Below are 19,560 nucleotides of genomic sequence, written 5' to 3' on the forward strand. Positions count from 1 at the left end.
CAGCTGGATGGCTGAGAATCACCATCGGCATTTAGAGATGCACTTTGGGATGAACGCCCTTCGAATGGTGCGGGAGGACGAACGGATTTCCAGAAAACACTGCAGACTATAGGAACCGTTTGCGCTTCAGTCTGAGAGGCAGACAACACGGACTCATCCCCAACAGCCTGTCTTCAACAGCGAAGGCACCCAGGGCAAAAGCCTCCTGCAACCATTTGCACTACTCAGGTGATCCTGAGGACACAGGTAAACCTCCAAGTGGCCTCAACGACTCTCTAAAAGAAGGCAAATGACCAGCTCTCTGCAAGGAGTATAAATCCTTCCATTCCTCACCACCCAGCCAGAGCTGAAGAAGCTTCCTGGATGAGAAGCGAAACGTCTTCAGAGGATAAACAAGAAAGTCCAGTTACCTCCTGAAAAGGCATCTTTGGGACAACCATGACCTGGGATGGCTAAGAATCTCCATAGACATAGAGTGAATTTCTGACATGGAGATTAAATTCAGCTTGGGGTAACCACTGGCTGGAATAGAGGTAGTCCTTGACTTACGACCACAATTGAGCCCCAAATTTCGGTTACTAAGGAAAAACGTTTGTTAAGTGAGTTTTGCCCCACTGTCTCCCTTTTCTTGCCAGAGTTGTTAAATGAATCGCTGCGGTTATTAAGTTAGCAACGCGGTGGTTAATTGCATCTGGCTTCCCCATTGACTTTGCTTGTCAGGAGGTTGCAAAAGAAGATCACGTGACCCCAGGACTCTGCGGCCTTCATTGGGGATGGGGATGCTGCAATGGTCATAAGTGTGAAAAATGATCGTTAAGTCACTTCTTTCAGCGCCGCTGTAACTTTGAACGGTCACTAAACAAACTGCAGTAAGTTGAGGACTACTGTAGATTTGGGATACAATATGCTACAATCCTGACAAATCCTTACCGGGCTGGGGCGTTTCCTTGCGCACATGTATGTCTTCGATTGCTCCAATGCCTCCGCTGAACATGATGGGCTTGATCCATTCGTGGCGCTCACCGTCCCCCAGGCGCATCCCGAAAGAGCGTGCGAACCCTAGCCCAAGGAAGACGGTTGAATTTAAACAATTGCCCTTTCCCACGCAATCTTGCACGTCCCTCTAGTTCAGTGTTCATCTCCAACCATGGTGGCTTGAAGGTGCGTGGACTTCAACTCCCAGAATTCCCCAGCCAACCCAACTTTGGTGGCTTGAATATGTGTGGACTTCAATTCCCTAGCCAGATCAACTTTGGTGGCTTGAATATGTGTGGACTTCGACTCCCAGAGTTCCCCAGCCAGCCCAACCTTGGTGGCTTGAAGATGTGTGGACTTCAAATGAATTCTGGGAGTTGAAGTCCATGCATCTTCAAGCCATCGAAGTTGACAAATACTATTCTAGTTCTTCTGCCCCTTCCCATGTTCAGCAGCCAACATTTTTTCACTAAACAAATCACAACTTCAAACACACTTCCGTTTGGATTTCAGGAGCAAGCCACCATCAAGCTCACCTGCCAGCACAGGTTCCCCAAATTTGTTGCCGTAGTCCGAAGCTCCATCACTGGCACCAATGGCTACTTCCACAGGCCGTGCAAAATTATCAGGGTACACAAAAGATACATCTTCCCAAGGCAAGGGATATCCTAAAAGGCAGATGTAAAACAGAATTATTTCTTTTCCAGAGCTAAGTAACATTCAGGTCACCTTTTTTACATTTATTTTTCATATTCCTTGCAGTCATCTGGTCGTTAGTACTCTTTCTGAGAGTAGTTGAGTGGCCTCCAAGTGGCGTCAATGACTCTCAGAGAGAGTACTAATGACCAGATGACTGCAAGGAATATGAATTCTTTCATTCCCCACCATTCAGTCAGAACTGAAGAAGCTTCTTGGATGAGAAGAGAAACGTCTTCAAGGAAAAACAAAGAAATTTCAGTTGCCTTTTGAAAAAGCACCTTTGGGACACTCACCTGGAATATGTAAATTGCCAAAGCTGTAGCCGGCAGTTCCAGCAATCACATGAGCCCCACGACCTGTGCATTGAACATCCCGGATTCTCCCTCCTGTCCCAGTGGTGGCACCACTGAATGGAGCAACTCCTAGAAGAGAAAGAGAAGTTGCAAACAATGAGACTGTTTTGTTCCAGCCTACACCGGCCCTGTTTGTGTGTCAGGGACAACCCCTTCTTCCTTTAAACAATCAACAGGCTGGAAAAAACCAACCCAAATTTATTTACAGTTCAAACAAAAAGGCAACAGAATATTTCCTTCAATAAATGATTCAAAATATGAAACAAGAGTTAAAAAAACAAGAGTCAAACAGATTAGCAAGAACAGACCAGGATTCTCTTTGAATGTCTCCAAACGGTTGCCTTCAGCAACCAGCCCCACTCACACCTTCCCCTTTTATTATCAGTCCCAAGGCGTGGCTTCTCACTGCCTTCTCCTCCTCTCACTGAGTTGCCTCATTGATTTTCTCTGCTCTGCTCTGCTGGATTGCCTTCTGCTTCTAGCGTCTCTGAACAAATTCAGCTGTGACTCCTCTGAGTCCGACACCTCGTACTCAGACAGCTGAGCCTCATGAGGAACATGACCGGAGGGGCCAGGCTGAGAGTCCTGCAGTGCATCAGAGCCTCCCTCTGACACGAAAGGCTCTCCAAAACCCTCCTCCTCCTCCTCCTCCTCAGATTCATCGGACTCAGCTGCTGGGAGCACAGGCTGACACTGAATCACAACAGAGACTTGCAAACAATAAAGGAGAATATTTGTAGCTCAGATTGGAAATGAGGGGGTCCTTGGTGTTCTTGAGCTTGGTTGTTTTCTTGCAGACGTTTCATTAGTCAAACTAGATAACCTCATCAGTGCTAGTCACTGACACAGCACTGCATTAGCACTTGTGACGTTATCTACTTTGAGTAATGAAACTCATGATGTTACCTAGTTTGGGCAAAAAAACAACCAAGCCCAGAGAGCACCAGGGACCTCCTTTCCATAAACTCCACTCCCTTCTCGTACTGATGATGTTACCTAGTTTCGGTAATGAAACGTCTGCAAGAAAACAACCAAGCTGAAAGAGCACCAGGAACCCCACAGTCTCCTCCTCCAACCACAATTGAGCTCTCAAAATTTCTATTGCCAAGCGGGAGAGTCATTAAGTGATTTTTTTTACCCCATTTTACGACAGTTGTTAAAACCAATCACTGCAGTCGTTAAATTAGCAACAGGGCTGTTAAGTGAATCTGGCTTCCCCACTGACCTTGCTTGTCTGAAAGGTCACAAAAGGGCAATTACATGCCAACACTGCAACCATCATAAATGTGAACCGGTTGCAAAGCATCTGAATTTGGATCATGTGAAAATGGGGATCTGCAACAGTTGTATTTTGATCGTGCGACCATGGCAATTCTGCAGTAGTCGTAAGGGTGAAACATGGTCACAAGTCACTATTTTCTTTGACATTGTAACTTTGCATGATAACTAAAGGAATGGTTGTAAGTCGAGGAGTAGATTAGGCAACTGCTTAACTGTACTTTACTTGAAGGAACTGTTGAGTAGCTAAGCTATGATATGAAACTATGGTATCCAAAGAAATACAGGTAATCCTCAAGACATGACCGTAATAGTGTCTACCCACTACAGTTGTCAAGAAGGAAGCTTCGGCAGCTACGTGCCTCTACATTTCAACTAGCCATTAGAGTAAGGTGGCGGGAGGGAGAGGTGCTGCTTTAGAAGTGATGGAGAAATGAAACCTCTACAATTCCACTGAAGACAGAGCCTGAAACCTTTCCAAGGACACTGCAGCAGGTGTGGAGAAGAAGCAGACGGTTCCCATAACAAAGTGAAATTGTTTATATGAACTACGTGAGAGGGTGGGGGTTTGGCCGAAGAAATTATTGTTTAATTCTATTAACTGGTGTCTGGGAACGTCAGAGTTAGTTTTGCTTCAACATCACCATGCCGTGTATTCAATAAACAGTAAGATTTTCGGAAACGGAATGAACCTGGAGTTTTATTTTTGATTCTCGCGCTGGATGTTGACAACAGTTGAATATCATGATGGTTGTAAAACAGGTTGGATTTTTACAATGTTTTTGTGGAATGAATTTTGCAGGCACAATGTCAACCTCCAGTTCAAGTATGTCCACGTAGCTCATGTAAACAAGTTCTCTTCGTTATGGGAACCATCTGCTACCTTCTTCATACTTGCTAGATAGAATGTCCTTGAAAGGTTTCCAGACTGCCGACTCTCAGCAAACTTCCATAAAACTGCAGAGGTTTCCTTTCTCTAACTAGCGCAGTCGAAAGCATCACCTCCCCCCCCCCCGCAGCCCAAGGTGAAAACAAAGAGGCAGGCAGCTGCCAAATTTTCACTCCTGACACACAAGTGCAAATTCATTGTTCACTATGGGCTCAGTTTTGCCGAAATCCAGAAGTAACTGCTGTGTTTGGGCAAAACAGTCATTAAAAACATGGTCATGTGACATGTGACACAGCAAACAGCCCTAAATGCGATTGTGTTGTCAAGCACCCAAACTGTGGTCACATGACTGTAGGTGTATGAGACAACCATTGGATCCGGGTCACAAGTCCCCTTTTTCCAAGTAGGTTGTAACTTTAAACGGCCACTTAAGTGACCACTCGTAAGTTGAAGACAACCCGTACAGCCAAGGGCAGAAAGAATGAAAGGCTAAACCAGAAGAAGGCAACCTCGCCTCTTTTATGACCCATGGACTTCAACTCCCAGAATTCCTGAGTCAGGTGACTCAGGAATTCTGGGAATTGAAGTCCATGAGTCATAAAAGAGGCGAGGTTGCCTACCCCTGGCCTAAACCAAGTTATCTTCTGGGATAACACAATCTGCAAACGCAGCTGAACTCTAGGCGAGATAGGTGGCTGATCAATTTAGTTAATAAATAAATTTTAAAAACTCTTGCTTGCCTAAGATAATAGTATTTTAGGGGTAAGACTCCAGAGCTTACAGTTCTTTTTTTTCCCCTATGCATGTATCTGTGGCTTGATTTGAAGCTGAAAATGATTTACAAGACCCAGTAGGACAAAAGCAAAGAATGCAACTTTTAAAACACGCTTCAAATTTTTCTGCCTCCTGGTCACCCTTGGTTTCTCTGCTCAACCAACCATGTTTATCAGGTCCCTGCTAAGCTGTGTCATTTCGGTAGCAATGTGAATAACAGCACAACAGAGTTGAAAGGGACCTTGGAGGTCCTCTAGTCCAACCCTCTGCTCAAGCAGGAAACCCTATAGCAATTCAGACAAATGGTTGTCCAATCTCTTCTTAAAAACCTCCAGTGTTGGAGCACCCACAACTTCTGGAGGTAAGCCATTCCTCTGGCTTATTATTCTCACCATCAGGAAATTTCTCCTTAGTTCTAAGTTGCTTTTCTCCTTGATTAGTTTCCATCCGTTGCTTCTTGTCCTGCCTTTACATGCTTTGGAGAATAGGTTGGCTCCCTCTTCTTTGTGGCAGCCCTTTAGATTTTGGGAAACTGCTATCGTGTCACCCTAGTCAAGGGGTCAGCAACCTGAAATAGTGAAAGAGCCACTCGGAACCGGTTCCCTCATAAAAGGAAAAACTGGGAGCCACAAAAAATGTGTGCACATGCGCGTACATGTGCGCATGCGCAGAACAGGGTTTGAAGAGTGGAGCCAAGGCAAGATATGCACCTACCCTGCATATTTGAATTGATTGGTTGAACTTTTTTAGTCCCACTTTTTTTTTTTTTTTTTTTTTTGGACTGCACATGGCAGAGTACTGGGAGCCGCAGGAGATGGCTGAAAGAGCCGCATGCGGCTCCGGAGCCGCGGGTTGCAGACCTGTGCCCTAGTCCTTCTTTTCATTAAACTAGACATACCCAGTTCCTGCAACTGTTCTTCATATGTCCTAGGCGTGAGATCTGATTCTGGGGCAAAGCACATGTTTTGCATGTATCAGAGGCTGGATGTAATCTCTGAAACCTCCACTTTGAGACAGGCAGAGACAGGCAGACAGACAGACAGATCTCCATACCAGCAGCAAGGTCACTCTGCAAAGAGGTGGTTGTTGAACCTAACAAATGATGGACTAGAAAAATTGTCATATGATCAGTAGAAAATTTTTCTAGTCCATCATTTGTTAGGTTCAACACCTTCTCTTTGCACAATGACCTTCCTGCTAGGCACACTGATGCTTGCGTAGACTTCGATTTCAGCTCCCACTGTCAAACTGTCTGTGTTTGATGATGAAAGCTGCGGATGATGGAAACTGTCATCCCCAAACAACCAAGGACTGCCAAACCACTAACCCTAAGGTTGGTAGCACTGCTTTTCCAGGGTCTTCTGAGGCCACCGCAGGAAGCGGGTACCTCCTCCTGCAGCCCTGGATTGTGGGTCACGCTTTTGGCTAACTCACCCGTGGGAAAGTTGTGGGTTTCAGCTGTGAAGATGACATGTCGGGTGGAGGTCCGCTTCTCAAAGGGGCTGGCCTTGGATGGGTCACTGGGCCAGAGGGAGAGGACTTCCCTGCCTTGAATTGCACTTGAAGGAGAAGACACAAAACGTAAGCTTCAGGAATGCATCAAAAATGAAAGTCTTCTTCGCCCTGGTGCATTGGGACTACAGCATCCAGAATTCCTTGCTCTTCAGCTGTACTGATTGGGAATCCTGGGATCTGTAGTCTCCCGAGGCATCTGAGAAACATCCAACTGAGTCGAATGGGTTCCACTTCCCTTCCTCAATGGCTGCGCCAAGTAGTCCTTGACTTATGACCTCAATTGGGACGGAAACTTCCATCACTAAGCAATGGCGTTGTTAAGTGAATTGCACCTGATTTTGCAACCATTTATTTGCAATGGTCATTAAGTGAATCATGCTACTTATTGAGCAAATCTTAATTAAGCTTTCCCCATTGACTTTGCTTGTTGGAAACCCCCCCGAGTAAATTACTAACGGCATTCACACGACACTGCAACCAACGTAAATACATACCGGTTGCCAAGCACCTATATTCTGACCACAGCGAGGCTGCGATGGTCATAAAGGCAAGCACTGGTCATAAGTCACTTTCTTCTGTACCTTTGAATAACTTCGAACGGTCATTAAATGAGCGGTTGTAAATCGAGGACTATCTGTCTTGCCAATCTAGCAATTCCAATTTTCAGTTGCCGGGTGGGGGAGAGACAGAGAGAGAGAGAAAACGGGAAAACACCCACCTGCTGTTGTCGCAAAATTTGATGACGTTGTTGGGATTGCTCCGTTCTTGAGTTTTCATGATGGACTCGAAGAGCGATTCCTTCATTTCCTTCCCGTCCACCAGGAGGCGCCCTTTGAAGAACCAATGCCGGCTGTGTTCACTGCGGGGGAAACATCAGGTAGAAGGAAAGAAAAAATAAGAAAGCGATTTCAAAGCTGCTTTTTCTTTTCAGGAGGCAACTGGGCTTTCTTGTTTTTCTTTTGAAGGCATTTCACTTCTCATCCAAGAAGCTTCTTCAGCTCTGACTGGATACTGAGCATGGGAAGGATTTAGATTCTGTCTTGCAGACAGCTGGTCATTTGCATTCTTTTCGAGTCGTTGAGGCCATTTGGAGGTTTCAACGAACTGTTGCAAGTTGAGGGCTGCCCGTATACGTTTATCCATAGGAACTGAACGGTAAGAAGGGATTCCATTTTTCTTAGGTCAATTAAACTTATTTAGGTCCTAAGAAGGGGGGGAAGCACTAGAAATTGAGGCATTCACCTTTTATTCTGGATCACATCATAACATTTATCTCCTTCTTTGGGGGGAATATAAAATTCCAGAAATACATTGTCTTCTCTCTCTGCTTGTTAACTCTTGCTTTCCTGTTCTCTCTCTAGAGCCGGGGTCCCCAAGCTGTGGGCTGTGGCCCAGGGCATGCTAGCCACGGGGCCGTGGGACAGGCTGGCCAGTGCGCGCATGTGTGCATGCACACACCCCCCCATTCATGCTAGCGCCATGCCGTGGGGTGTGAAAACAGGACACCGCCGCGCCTTGGGGCACAAAAATGGGACGCCGCTGTACCTCGGGGCATGAAAACAGGGTGCTGCGCCATGCAAGAACGGGGCAGGGCTAGTGAGTATCACATGGACACTAGCACCGCACCATTTGTGTCGCGCACATGCTCGTGGGCCCACACATGTATGCGTGCGTATAAAATGCTTCCCTTTCCGTTTCCCTCCAGTCTGCCAGCTGGGAAAGGTTGGTGATCTCTGCTCTAGAGGAGCTTTTCTCAGCCATGACAATTTTAAGACGTGTAGATTTCAAACCCCAGCTGGTTGGGGGCTAAAGTCCACACATTTTTAAATGGCTGAAACACTGCTCTACGGGTCCTTGGGCCAGATACAACCGGGAACATGATTTTAAATAAAGGGGCGGTACAACCATCATAAGGGACGCGGTGGCTCAGTGGGTTAGGACGCTGAGCTTGTCAATCAGAAGGTCGGCAGTTTGGCGGGTCGAATCCCGAGTGCCGCGTAGCAGAGTGAGCGCCTGTTACTCGTCCCAGCTTCTGCCAACCTAGCAGTTCGAAAGCACGTAAAAATGCAAGTAGAAAAATAGGGACCACTACGGTGGGAAGGTAACAGCGTTCCGTGCGCCTTTGGCATATAGTCATGCCGGCCACATGACCACGGAGACGTCCTCGGACAAGCGCTGGCTCTTCGGCTTTGAAACGGAGATGAGCACCGGCCCCTAGAGTTGGAAACGACTAGCACGCATGTGCGGGGGAACCTTTACCTTTACAACCATCATAAATATGAATCGATTGCCAAGGGTCCCAATTTTGATAACATGGGGATGCTGCAACGGCTGTGTGAAAACTGGTCATAATTCCCTTTTTCAGTGCTGTTGTGAACTTTGAATGGCCACGAAAAATAAGGACTACCTGTAAGTCGAGGACTAGCTGTGCAACCAGGCATGGCACTAGAAAATTGAAGCATATTTTTTTTCCTTCCCCCCCCCCCAGTGGCCAAGCATCCAAATTTTTATCACGTGACACCCAGGGATGCTGTAGCACTCACAAGTGTGAAAAATGGCTCTAAGTCCCTTTTTTCAGCACGGTTGTGACTTTGGTCACTAAACAGATCGTTGTAAGTCGAGGACTATGTAAAAATGCAATTCTTGTTGCATTTTCCCGTCTGAACTGTTCAAAGTTTTCAACCAGGGCAGACTCTAAGGCAGAGTTTTTCAACCTGGGCATCTTTTAATTTGTGTGGACCCCATTACAGAAACAATACCTGTTGGATTGAGCAAGGTCAAAGCATTCTACGCTGGTGGGGTTTCTGCCCAGTTTTTGGAAGAGAGCGGTGTAAAAATCCAGGTCCCAGGAATCAAAAGCCAGACCTAAGGAAGCAGAGAAACACAAGAGGTTGACTTACCGGTGTCACTAGCCCTTCCTGCATGAAAAGAAACGAATGAACAAATGTAAAAGGATATGAGAAGGAATCCCTTTGCAATTGGAAGCGATGGTGATGTCCTTATGCAGGGGTCTCCAAACTTGGCAATTTTAAGACTTGGGGATTTCACCTCGCAAAATTCCCCAGCCAAAAATTTCTCCTTAGTTCTAGATTGGTTTTCTCCTTGATGAGTTTCCATCCATTGCTTCTTGTCCTGCCTTCGGGGGCTTTGGAGAATAGCTTGACTCCCTTTTCTTTGGTTGGGGCAGCCTCTCAAATATTGGAAGACGGACATTATGTCTGTTTATCTGTCTATCTCTATCTCTATCCATATACCTATACCTGAAGGCAGGACAAGAAGCAACGGATGGAAACTAGTCAAGGAGAGAAGCAACCTAGAACTAAGGAGAAACGTCCTGACAGTGAGAACAACAGGGAAACCTGCTTCAGAGCGGAAGAAGTCTGAGGAGACTGAACCTGGCTTCGAGAATGCGGTGAAGGCTCCAGACGACTGGAAGTTTTTAAGAGGAGACTGGACAGCCATTTGCCTGAAATGGTATAGTGTTTCCTGCCTGAGCAGGGGGTTGCACTAGATGACCTCCAAGGTCCCTTCCAACTTCTTCTTCTTCTTCTTATTTATTATTTATTATTATTATCTATTACATCTTATATATCTTATATTATTATTATCTATTATAAGGGACGCAGTGGCTCAGTGGGTTAGGACGCTGAGCTTGTCGATCAGAAGGTCGGCAGTTTGACGGGTCGAATCCTGAGTGCCGCATAACAGAGTGAGCGCCTGTTACTCGTCGCAGCTTCTGCCCACCTAGCAGTTCGAAAGCACGTAAAAATGCAAGTAGAAAAATAGGGACCACTACGGTGGGAAGGTAACAGCGTTCCGTGCGCCTTTGGCGTCTAGTCATGCTGGCCACGTGACCACGGAGACGTCCTCGGACAAGCGCTGGCTCTTCGGCTTTGAAACGGAGATGAGCACCGGCCCCTAGAGTTGGAAATGACTAGCATGCATGTGCGGGGGAACCTTTACCTATTATATCTATTTCTATCTCTCTCTATTCTATTCTATGCTATTCTAGGAATTCATGTTTCCTTCCACAGTAAATTGTTTCCGGTCTAAGAGCTGAAGAGAAGACTGTGAGAAGAACCCAGAAAGTGAAGGATGAGTGTCTATAATGTATGTTCTTATTAGTGGTTTTGACTTGTGTATAACGTGCACTGTGGGCAGCACTTAATTTCATTGCGAGTTACACAATGACAATAAAGATATTCTATTTATATCTATATCTATATCATCTATCTTTGGAGAATAGATTGAACCCCTTCTTCTGCATGGCAGCCCCTCAAATACTGGAACCATGCTATCATGTCACCCCTAGTCCTTCTCTTTATTAGATTGTTGTTGTTAGCTGAGAAGACGTGTCCGACCCATCGCGACCCCGTGGACAACGTTCCTCCAAGCCTTCCTGTCATCTACCATCTTCTGGAGTCCATTTAGGCTCACGCCTACTGCCTCAGTGACTCCATCCAGCCACCTCATTCTCTGTTTATTAGATTAAAGGTAAAGGTAAAGGTTCCCCCGCACATGCGTGCTAGTCGTTTCCAACTCTAGGGGCCGGTGCTCATCTCCGTTTCAAGCCGAAGAGCCAGTGCTTGTCCAAGGACGTCTCTGTGGTCATGTGGCTGGCATGACTGGATGCCAAAGGCGCACGGAACACTGTTACCTTCCCACCGTAGTGGTCCCTATTTTTCTACTTGCATTTTTACGTGCTTTTGAACTGCCAGGTTGGCAGAAGGTGGGATGAGTAACAGGCACTCACTCTACTACGCGGCACTCGGGATTCGACCCGCCAAACTGCCGTCCTTCTGATCGACAAGCTCAGTGTCCTAACCCACTGAGCCACCGCGTCCCACGTTTATTAGATTAGACATAGCCAATTCCAGCAGCCGTTCTTTGTAAGTTTTAGCCTAATGATCTTGGCTGCTCTTCTCTGCACTCTTTCTAGAGTCTCAACATCTTTTTTTGTATCACGGTGACCGAAACTGGACAACAGGCGACTACAAACTCAGCCCTGCTGTCTCCTAGCTAAATAATTCCCCAATATTTCCCCATTCTCTTTAACCTCCCTAGCTCATACCAAGCTGGTTGTTGGCCTTGACGAGAGCCGCTCTCCCTTCTCCAAGAATGTCAACGTGGAACACCGCTTCGGGGCGGGTTGCTACAGCAAAACTGTTGATGGGTTTGGGATAGGTCTGCTCCGTCATCCGATCATAGAGTGAAGCTACTAGTTGGGTCTCCTGGGATGATGTGGGCAGTTGGTCACACTGAAAAACAAAATCAACCTTTGGCTTCTAAATTCAAGAGGGGTTTTATGCACCTGATGGAAGAAAACTTTGGATATCCAAAGAGCAGATTCAAGACCCGCCCTCTGAAATCGCCAGACGAGAGAAAACAGTGTAGTAAATCTGCAGCTATGAATTCTATCGGGTGTTCCAGATGTTTTCAGAAAATGTCCACCTAGTCTTAAAGCTACAAATCTACAATTCTCAGGTCTTGTCCTGATTACCGTATTTTCCGGCGTATAAGACGACTGGGCGTATAAGACGACCCCCTACATTTCCTGTTAAATTATAGGGTTTGGGCTATACTCACCATATAAGACTACCCCTCTTCCAATGCACACCAAATGAAAATTAAAAAACATCAGATTTGATTTTAATATGGTAATTTTAATTCAAATGCTTATGACATGCAGGTACTTAGTAGGAAAATTGTCACTTATAAACATAAGGCTGTTTGTCATCAAACATGTAAACATAAAACAGTGCAACTGGATTAAACTTTTCCTAATTCACTCTAAAGCTTTCCCTGCGCAGACCAAATGGGAGATCCGCTCCAGGTTTTCCAGCCAGCCCGCCCAGTTCCTGAGTCAAATGTTTTTCCTTAGAGCTAAGCAGCTGCTCTGGCTGCTGCATTCCCCACCTGCCTTTCAAGTTGGGATAGACTGCAGCTGCTCTTCAACTTTAGAAGGAAAGACGCCCAGACCCCAGCCTGTAAAAAATCACAGACTGCAGCTTCTTCTCCAATTGGTCCCGCTTTCCCTGCGCAGACCAAATGGGAGATCCGCTCCAGGTTTTCCAGCCAGCCCTGTCCCTAAAGTTTCAGCACCCAGAGTATAAGACGACCCCTGACTTTTGAGAAGATTTTCATGGGTTAAAAAGTCATGTTATACGCCAGAAAATACGGTAGTAGGTTGTACCTCCGACTGAAACAAAGGATTGTAGTATTTCCAACACCTGCCAATGGGAGGGTCAGGGAAGTTGGTCCATAATCAACTGAGCACCCAAGGGTGCTTTTACATGAAGCAACTGGAATTTCTTTTTTCTCTTTGAAGACATTTCTCTTCTCATCCAAGAAGTTTCTTCCGCTCTGACTGGATGGTGGGGAAGAAGCTTCTTGGATGAGAAGCGAAATGTCTTCAAAGAGGAAAATCAAGGAAGTCCAGTCGCCTCCTGAAAAAGCTCCTTTGGGACAACCAGGACCTGGATGACTGAGAATCTCCATAGACAATCAACTGACAAAATAACTACAGGTAATCCTTGATTTACAACCATTCATTTAGTGACCTTTTGAAGTTACAACAGCACTAAGAAAAAAATTGAGTTAAAATCGTTTTTCACACTTACGGCCACTGCAGCATCCCGGTGGTCATGTGATCAAAATTCGGATGCTTGGCAACTGGCATGTATTTATGACAGTGTCCCGAGGTCACGTAATCCCCTTTTGCGACCTTGTGACAAGCAAAGTCAAATGGGGGAAGGCAGATTCATTGAACAACCGTGTCACTAACTTAACAACTGCAGTGATTCAGTTAACAGATGTCGCAAGAAAGGTCGTAAAATGGGGGGAAATTCACTTAACAACTGTCTTGCTTAGCAAGGGAAATTTTGGACTCATCTGGGGTTGCAAATCTACCTGTAATTCGGCATCGTATTAAAGCTTTATTCAGCTATTCTACAGGAATTTTCAACCAGAACAGCTCCCTCTGTCTAAGATAATTCTTAGACGTGCATGTGGGAAGCAGAGGGGAAACAGAAGAAAATAGCAAAATACACACATACTTTGAAAAGGTAGCGTCGGGAACACTCAACTCGGTCAATATTTTCCAACCCAGCCGCCAGGCATACGGAGACAGCATTGGTGGAATATGCAGTAGAAAAATTCAACCTGCAAGCATGAAGAAAACGAAGATAAGGGTTTCCTGCCTGAGCAGGGGGTTGGACTAGATGACCTCCAAGGTCCCTTCCACCACCACCACCATCATCATCATCATCATCATTATTATTATTACTATGGAGGAGGAGGAAGAAGAGGTTGTTTTGAAATTAAATCCAAATAGATTTGAAGCTTGGATGCATTCTCGCCATATGTCTTTTTAATAATGCCTAATGGGAAGAGATCCAATCAGTCATTCCTAAAGGAAATCAACCCTTACTGTTCTTTGGAGCTCAAATATAAAGGTAAAGGTAAAGGTTCCCCCGCACATGCATGCTAGTCGTTTCAAACTCTAGGGGCTGGTACTCATCTCCGTTTCAAAGCCGAAGAGCCAGCGCTTGTCCGAGGACGTCTCCGTGGTCATGTGGCCGGCATGACTACATGCCAGAGGCGCATGGACCGCTGTTACCTTCCCACCGTAGTGATCCCTATTTTTCTACTTGCATTTTTACGTGTCTTTGGACTGCCAGGTTGGCCGAAGCTGGGACGAGTAACAGGCGCTCACTCTGTTACACAGCACTAGGGATTTGACTCGCCAAACTGCCGACCATCTGATCGACAAGCTCAGCGTCCTAACCCACTGAGCCACCACGTCCCTAGCTCAACTATGTTGGCTACCTAATAAGAAGAGAGAAGACCCCATGTAAGGACCTGCCCCAGCTGGCCCCTTCGGAAAGCAAAAAATCTTGACACCGCTGAAGTGAATCAGAAGGACTTTTACTGAAAGAAAGTGGATGCAGAAAAGTCAGGTGGAATCTGAAGGTCCCATGCAAAGCACAAAACAATTCTTTCATTTCCCCAACTCCTCCACCCACCCAACCAACCAATCCACCAACAGCCAATGTGATGCCATAAGATTGGTTTGAGAACGCTGAGGTGCTGGGTTGATAACAGGCCACCCTAAGGGCATGAGAGCCTTGGAACCAGGCTGGAACCGGCTGGGAAGGAGTCCACTCTGTCTCCAAAGACAATAAAGGTTGACAGAGTAACAGAGTGAGCGCCTGTTACTCGTCCCAGCTTCTGCCAACCTAGCAGTTCGAAAGCACGTAAAAATGCAAGTAGAAAAATAGGGACCACTACAGGTGGGAAGGTAACAGCGTTCCGTGCGCCTTTGGCGTCTAGTCATGCCGGCCACATGACCATGGAGACGTCCTCGGACAAGCGCTGGCTCTTCGGCTTTGAAATGGAGATGAGCACCAGCCCCTAGAGTTGGAAACGACTAGCACGCATGTGCGGGGAAACTTTACCTTTACCTTTTATGAACTGAATAAAAGCAGGCCTCTGGACTCATAAAAACGGGGTTTATTTCATTGGTAATGAGTGAAATCACTTCCTTGTTTGTATGTTTGTATGTTTGTTTGTTTAAACAGTGCAGCTTTGTCTTCACCAAGAGATTTACCTTGGACCAATCTCTACCAGGAGATCAGAGGGGCGTGGACTGAGAAAAGATTTGGGTGCAATATCGCCTTCTTCGAATGGACAGCCAAAAAACCCACTCCAACATCTCCATCTCCGGCGGCTCGGGAGAGTCCTTTCCTGGTCGGGGAAAAAAAGTAGTCAATTTTCCCATAATCCAACAGGGCTAGAAGGGATCAGCAAGCTCTGAATCACACCATTCTCTCTTAAAACCACCATACTGAGCGTGCATCCCTCAGTTCTTCATTCCAAAGCCTCCATCGGAATCTACATCACGTTCCTCAGTGTTGGCAGGTTGATGATGTGTGGTCTTCAACTCCCAGAATTCCCTAGCTAGCCATGCTGGTTGGGGAATTCTGGGAGTTGACGTCCATACTTCTTCAAGCGGGCAAGGTTGAGCAACACGGATGCAGACCAAGGTTGATTCAATTCTCCTACCTGTCCAGTTAACGTTGAAGCACAATTCCTTCTGGACCGCTTGGACGCCATTGCCTAAGATAGTTTGGGCAGAGAGCAGAAGATTGTTGAGGCACTGTCGGCCTCACTGGGCCTTTGATAATAATGTAGAAGCACCATGTCTGTCCTAAGGGAATAGAATAAGACCGGCAATGAGGAAACTTAACAGTATATGTACAAAACAGAAGTTTAATACAGGTAATGTTCAAATTATGACTGCGACTGAGGCCAGAATTACAATCATACGATGTTGGATCATTAAGCGGGTCACTGCCTGACAATTTTGTGACCTTTTTTATGGCAATTGTTAAGTGACCACAATGCACATTATGTGAATAATTGAATTATGTTAAGCAAATCCACTTTAATGGGCAGGCATGTCAAACTTGCAACGTCACCGCAACTTTTTCCCCCATTGCCGGCAATGGGGTGGGCACGGTTTCGGCATGACGCATCCGGTCCGTGGGCCAGAAGTTTGAGAAGCCTGGGTTAGGGTTTTTTTCCCCCAGAAGCCAGAAGTAAACACAAGAAAGTCACAAAAAAATTGAAAATCCTGGCCATGTAACTTCAAGACACTACAAATGGCATAAGGGTGAGTGGGTTGTCAAGCAATTTTGTGATTACGAGGTGCTTGCATGTGTGTGTGTGTGTGCATGCTGCAGCCATCAAAACTTCAAAATGGTGTTCTCAGTATCTTTGGCAGTGTCCATAATAACTTCAATCAGACACTAAGTGACCTGTCATTAAGTGAGGACCAAATGAACTGTGTACAGCTCTGCTCACATGTGAACTGGAAAAGAGGACAATCTCATGAAGAAAGTCAAAAACACGAGACATGGGGAGACATTTTGAGATTCTTCAGCTTTCAGAAAAGACAATGAGCGAGGGAGACATGATGAGGATGTATGTGACTTATTTAGCCCAAAATTTCTGTTGCTAAGTTTTGCCCCATTTTACAACACTGCAGCCATCACAAATACAAAAGTTGCCAAGGGTCCGAATTTGGATCATGGGACACTACAACATTTGTAAGTGTGAAAAACTTTTATAAATCCCTTTTTTTCAGGGCACTGTAATTTCGAATGGTCACTAAACGAACTTCTGTAAGTCAAGGACTACTTGTGCAATCCGGCACGGCGCTAGAAAATTGAAGCATATTTTTTCCCCGTTTTTCAAAGCGTGAAGACCGGAGGTTATCCAGTGAAAGTGAATGAAAGGCTCTTTAGATTAGAACAAACATAATTAACTAGGAAAAATTCACTACCGGAAGATCAGCTAATGACTTGGATGGCTTGAAAGCGTGACTGGGTAAATTAATAAAGAGCAGATCTACTGAAGCTATGGTGGCACCGGAAAAAAATGACTCAGGATCAATTCTTCCACTTATGACTGTCGCAACATCCCCTCCACAAATTTGGGTAGTTGGCCATCCATCGGCATCCATTGACATTCCCAGGATGTCGCGGCCGTGATCTGCATCACGGTTGCAGCATCATGGGGGTCACATGATTCACCTTCCCACATGGCTTCTGACAAGCAAAGTCAATGGGGGATTCCAGATTCGCTTAACAACTGTGCGATTCGCATAACGAATTTCACAAAGGGGTCATAAAACTAGTCCAAAGGTGCTTTATTTTTTCAGGAGGCAACTGGACTTTCTTGTTTTTCTTTGAAGACATTTCGCTTCTCATCCAAGAAGCTTCTTCAGCTCTGACTGGATGGTGGGGAAGGATTTATATTCCTTGCTGGTCATTTGCATTGTTTTAGAGACTCATTGAGGCCACTTGGAGGCCTCAACATTTGCACCACTTAGGAAACCCTGAGGTCACAGGTAAATCTCCAGGTGTCCTCAACAACTCTCTAAAAGAATGCAAATGACCAGCTGTCTGCAAGGAATATAAATCTTTCCATTCCCCACCATCCAGTCAGAACCGAAGAAGGTTCTTGGATGAGAAGCGAAACGTCTTCGGAGAAAAACAAGATAGCCCAGTTGCCTCCTGAAGCAACCTTTGGGATAACTATGGCCTGGATGACTTGAGAATCTCCATAGTCGTAAAACTAGGCTCTGCTGGCTTCACGACTACATTGCTCAGCAATGGAAGTTCTGGTCCCAACTATAGGTCGTAAGTCAAGAATTACCTGACCGTGCAATTTTTAAAGCAGAAGAATCTGCTAGGCCTAGCGGTCAGTAGGCGGTAGTGATAAGGGAGCAAATACTGCGTTTTAATTCGGAGGTCACTTAGGTTCACCTGGCAACTGTTGCACCAACGCGGTGCTAGCCGACGTAGGTCCTACTCCAGAGAGCTGCTGGTTTGTCCTAAGAGACATCAGAGCAAATAACCCACCGACAAGCCAAAGAGGTCGTCGCCCTCCGAATTGCTCAGAATTCTTGCGCCACTCAAAGCTTCAGAGCAATCTTCCTTGCTTTGCAACTCCAGTTGCACAAAAATGACAGCAACTGCGTATCATGGGGCAAGGGTCCACCCTCTCCTTAGCAGGGTTTTTCAAAAAGCGGTTTGCCGTCGCCTCCTTCCTAGGGCTGAGAGAAAGTGACTGGCCCAAGCTCAGCCTGCTGGCCCAAGGCAGGACTAGAATTCACAGTCGCCCAGTTTCTCGCCCAGTTTCTTACACCAAACCGGCTCTCTGATGTATAAAACAGCGTTTTCCAACCTTAGGAACTTGAAGATGCGTGGACTTCAACTCCCAGAATTCCCCAGCCAGCATAGCTGGCTGGGGAATTCTGGGAGTTGAAGTCCACGCATCTTCAAGTTCCTAAGGTTGGGAAACGCTGGTATAAAACAATGGGGTTCAAACAGATTAAACGCTACTAAGCTGCAAATTTACACCCCCGAGAGTCAAAATTCACAATTTTTTTTTAAAAAATACCGATTTAAGGGCTCCCCAGGCAGAAAATCTGGACGGCCCCCCCCCAAAATCAGCTAAATCAAATGGAAACCTTACGCTGAGTCAACTTCAGCACAACTTTTCGCCCCAATTCAATCTCTGGAGATAGTCCTTTCAAAAAAATAACCTAAAATACGTCCCGCCCGTTTCCTCCCGGCTCCCCAGCGGGACCGGACCCACCCCTCCCCCTCCACAGTCCCTTCACCCTCAGCCGACCCAGGATGATGGGCGTTGTAATCCCACGCGTCTAGGGGGGAGGGGACGTTTACAACGGATGCACGCGTCCGGGGAGCGACCAAGTGAAAGTTTGCCCACCCTGGGGGGAAAAAGAAACCAAAAAAAAAAAAAACAACCCACGACCCCAGCCCGGCTTTATACTGGATCCCAAGCGATCTCCAGCTCCGGATCCGCGTAGCAGACTCGGGCTTTCTTTCAGGAAAGAGCCCCACTTCCTCTACCATCCGAACGAGGGGCAGGCGGGTCGTCGGGAAAAGCCCAAGTCCCGGGTTTGTGCAGCCTTACCTTGCCTCGGCCGGCTGGCTCTCCTGTCCCCGCGGGATCTCCGCCGCAGCGCTCGCCCTGCGATCACGGGGCACTGGCGAGGCTGGCGCGGGCGGCCCTTTGCCTGGCGCGGGAGGGGAGCTTGCCCTGCGGAGGGGCGGGGCGAAAGGAGGGTGTGGGAGGTGGCCAGGGGCCCCGCCCTCGTCTCCTATTGGCTGCCGCGCTTCCTTCTTTCCAGCCTTGAAAAGCAGCCCGGCGGGCGCGCGAGGCAAACTTCGATCGCGGGAGGAAAGAGGAAGGAAGGAAGGAAGGAAGGAAGGAAGGAAGGAAGGAAGGAAGGAAGGAAGGAAGGAAGGAAGGAAGGAAGGAAGGAAGGAAGGAAGGAAGGAAGGAAGGGAGGGAGGGAGGGAGGGAGGGAGGGAGGGAGGGAGGGAGGGAAGGAAGGCAAAGAGAAGGAAGTATCAGAGAGAAGGAAGAAAGAAAGAAAGAAAGAAAGAAAGAAAGAAAGAAAGAAAGAAAGAAAGAAAGAAAGAAAGAAAGAAAGAAAGAAAGAAAGAAAGAAAGAGAAAGAAAGAGGAAGAGAGAAAGAAA

The 19,560-nt window shown here is 46.5% G+C and overlaps 1 protein-coding gene across 1 annotated transcript in view; it reads right to left on the reverse strand.

Moving 5' to 3' along the window:
- The window catches only part of PFAS (phosphoribosylformylglycinamidine synthase), a 60,981-nt gene extending 41,733 nt beyond the window's left edge, over positions 1-19,248 (reverse strand). The window contains exons 1-11 of the mRNA XM_083378788.1: positions 18,991-19,248; positions 15,547-15,691; positions 15,092-15,228; positions 13,539-13,644; positions 11,555-11,741; positions 9,243-9,348; positions 7,202-7,342; positions 6,403-6,527; positions 1,968-2,096; positions 1,512-1,643; positions 931-1,059 (exon numbers count right to left, since the gene is read on the reverse strand). Of these exons, the coding sequence (XP_083234914.1) occupies positions 931-1,059; positions 1,512-1,643; positions 1,968-2,096; positions 6,403-6,527; positions 7,202-7,342; positions 9,243-9,348; positions 11,555-11,741; positions 13,539-13,644; positions 15,092-15,228; positions 15,547-15,597 (1,243 nt within the window). The 5' untranslated portion in view covers positions 15,598-15,691; positions 18,991-19,248. The remainder of the gene's footprint in view (positions 1-930; positions 1,060-1,511; positions 1,644-1,967; positions 2,097-6,402; positions 6,528-7,201; positions 7,343-9,242; positions 9,349-11,554; positions 11,742-13,538; positions 13,645-15,091; positions 15,229-15,546; positions 15,692-18,990) is intronic.
- Positions 19,249-19,560: the final 312 nt, after the last annotated feature.

This window comes from Vipera ursinii (assembly GCF_947247035.1).
Source record: "Vipera ursinii genome assembly, chromosome: Z".
Lineage (NCBI taxonomy): Eukaryota > Metazoa > Chordata > Lepidosauria > Squamata > Viperidae > Vipera > Vipera ursinii.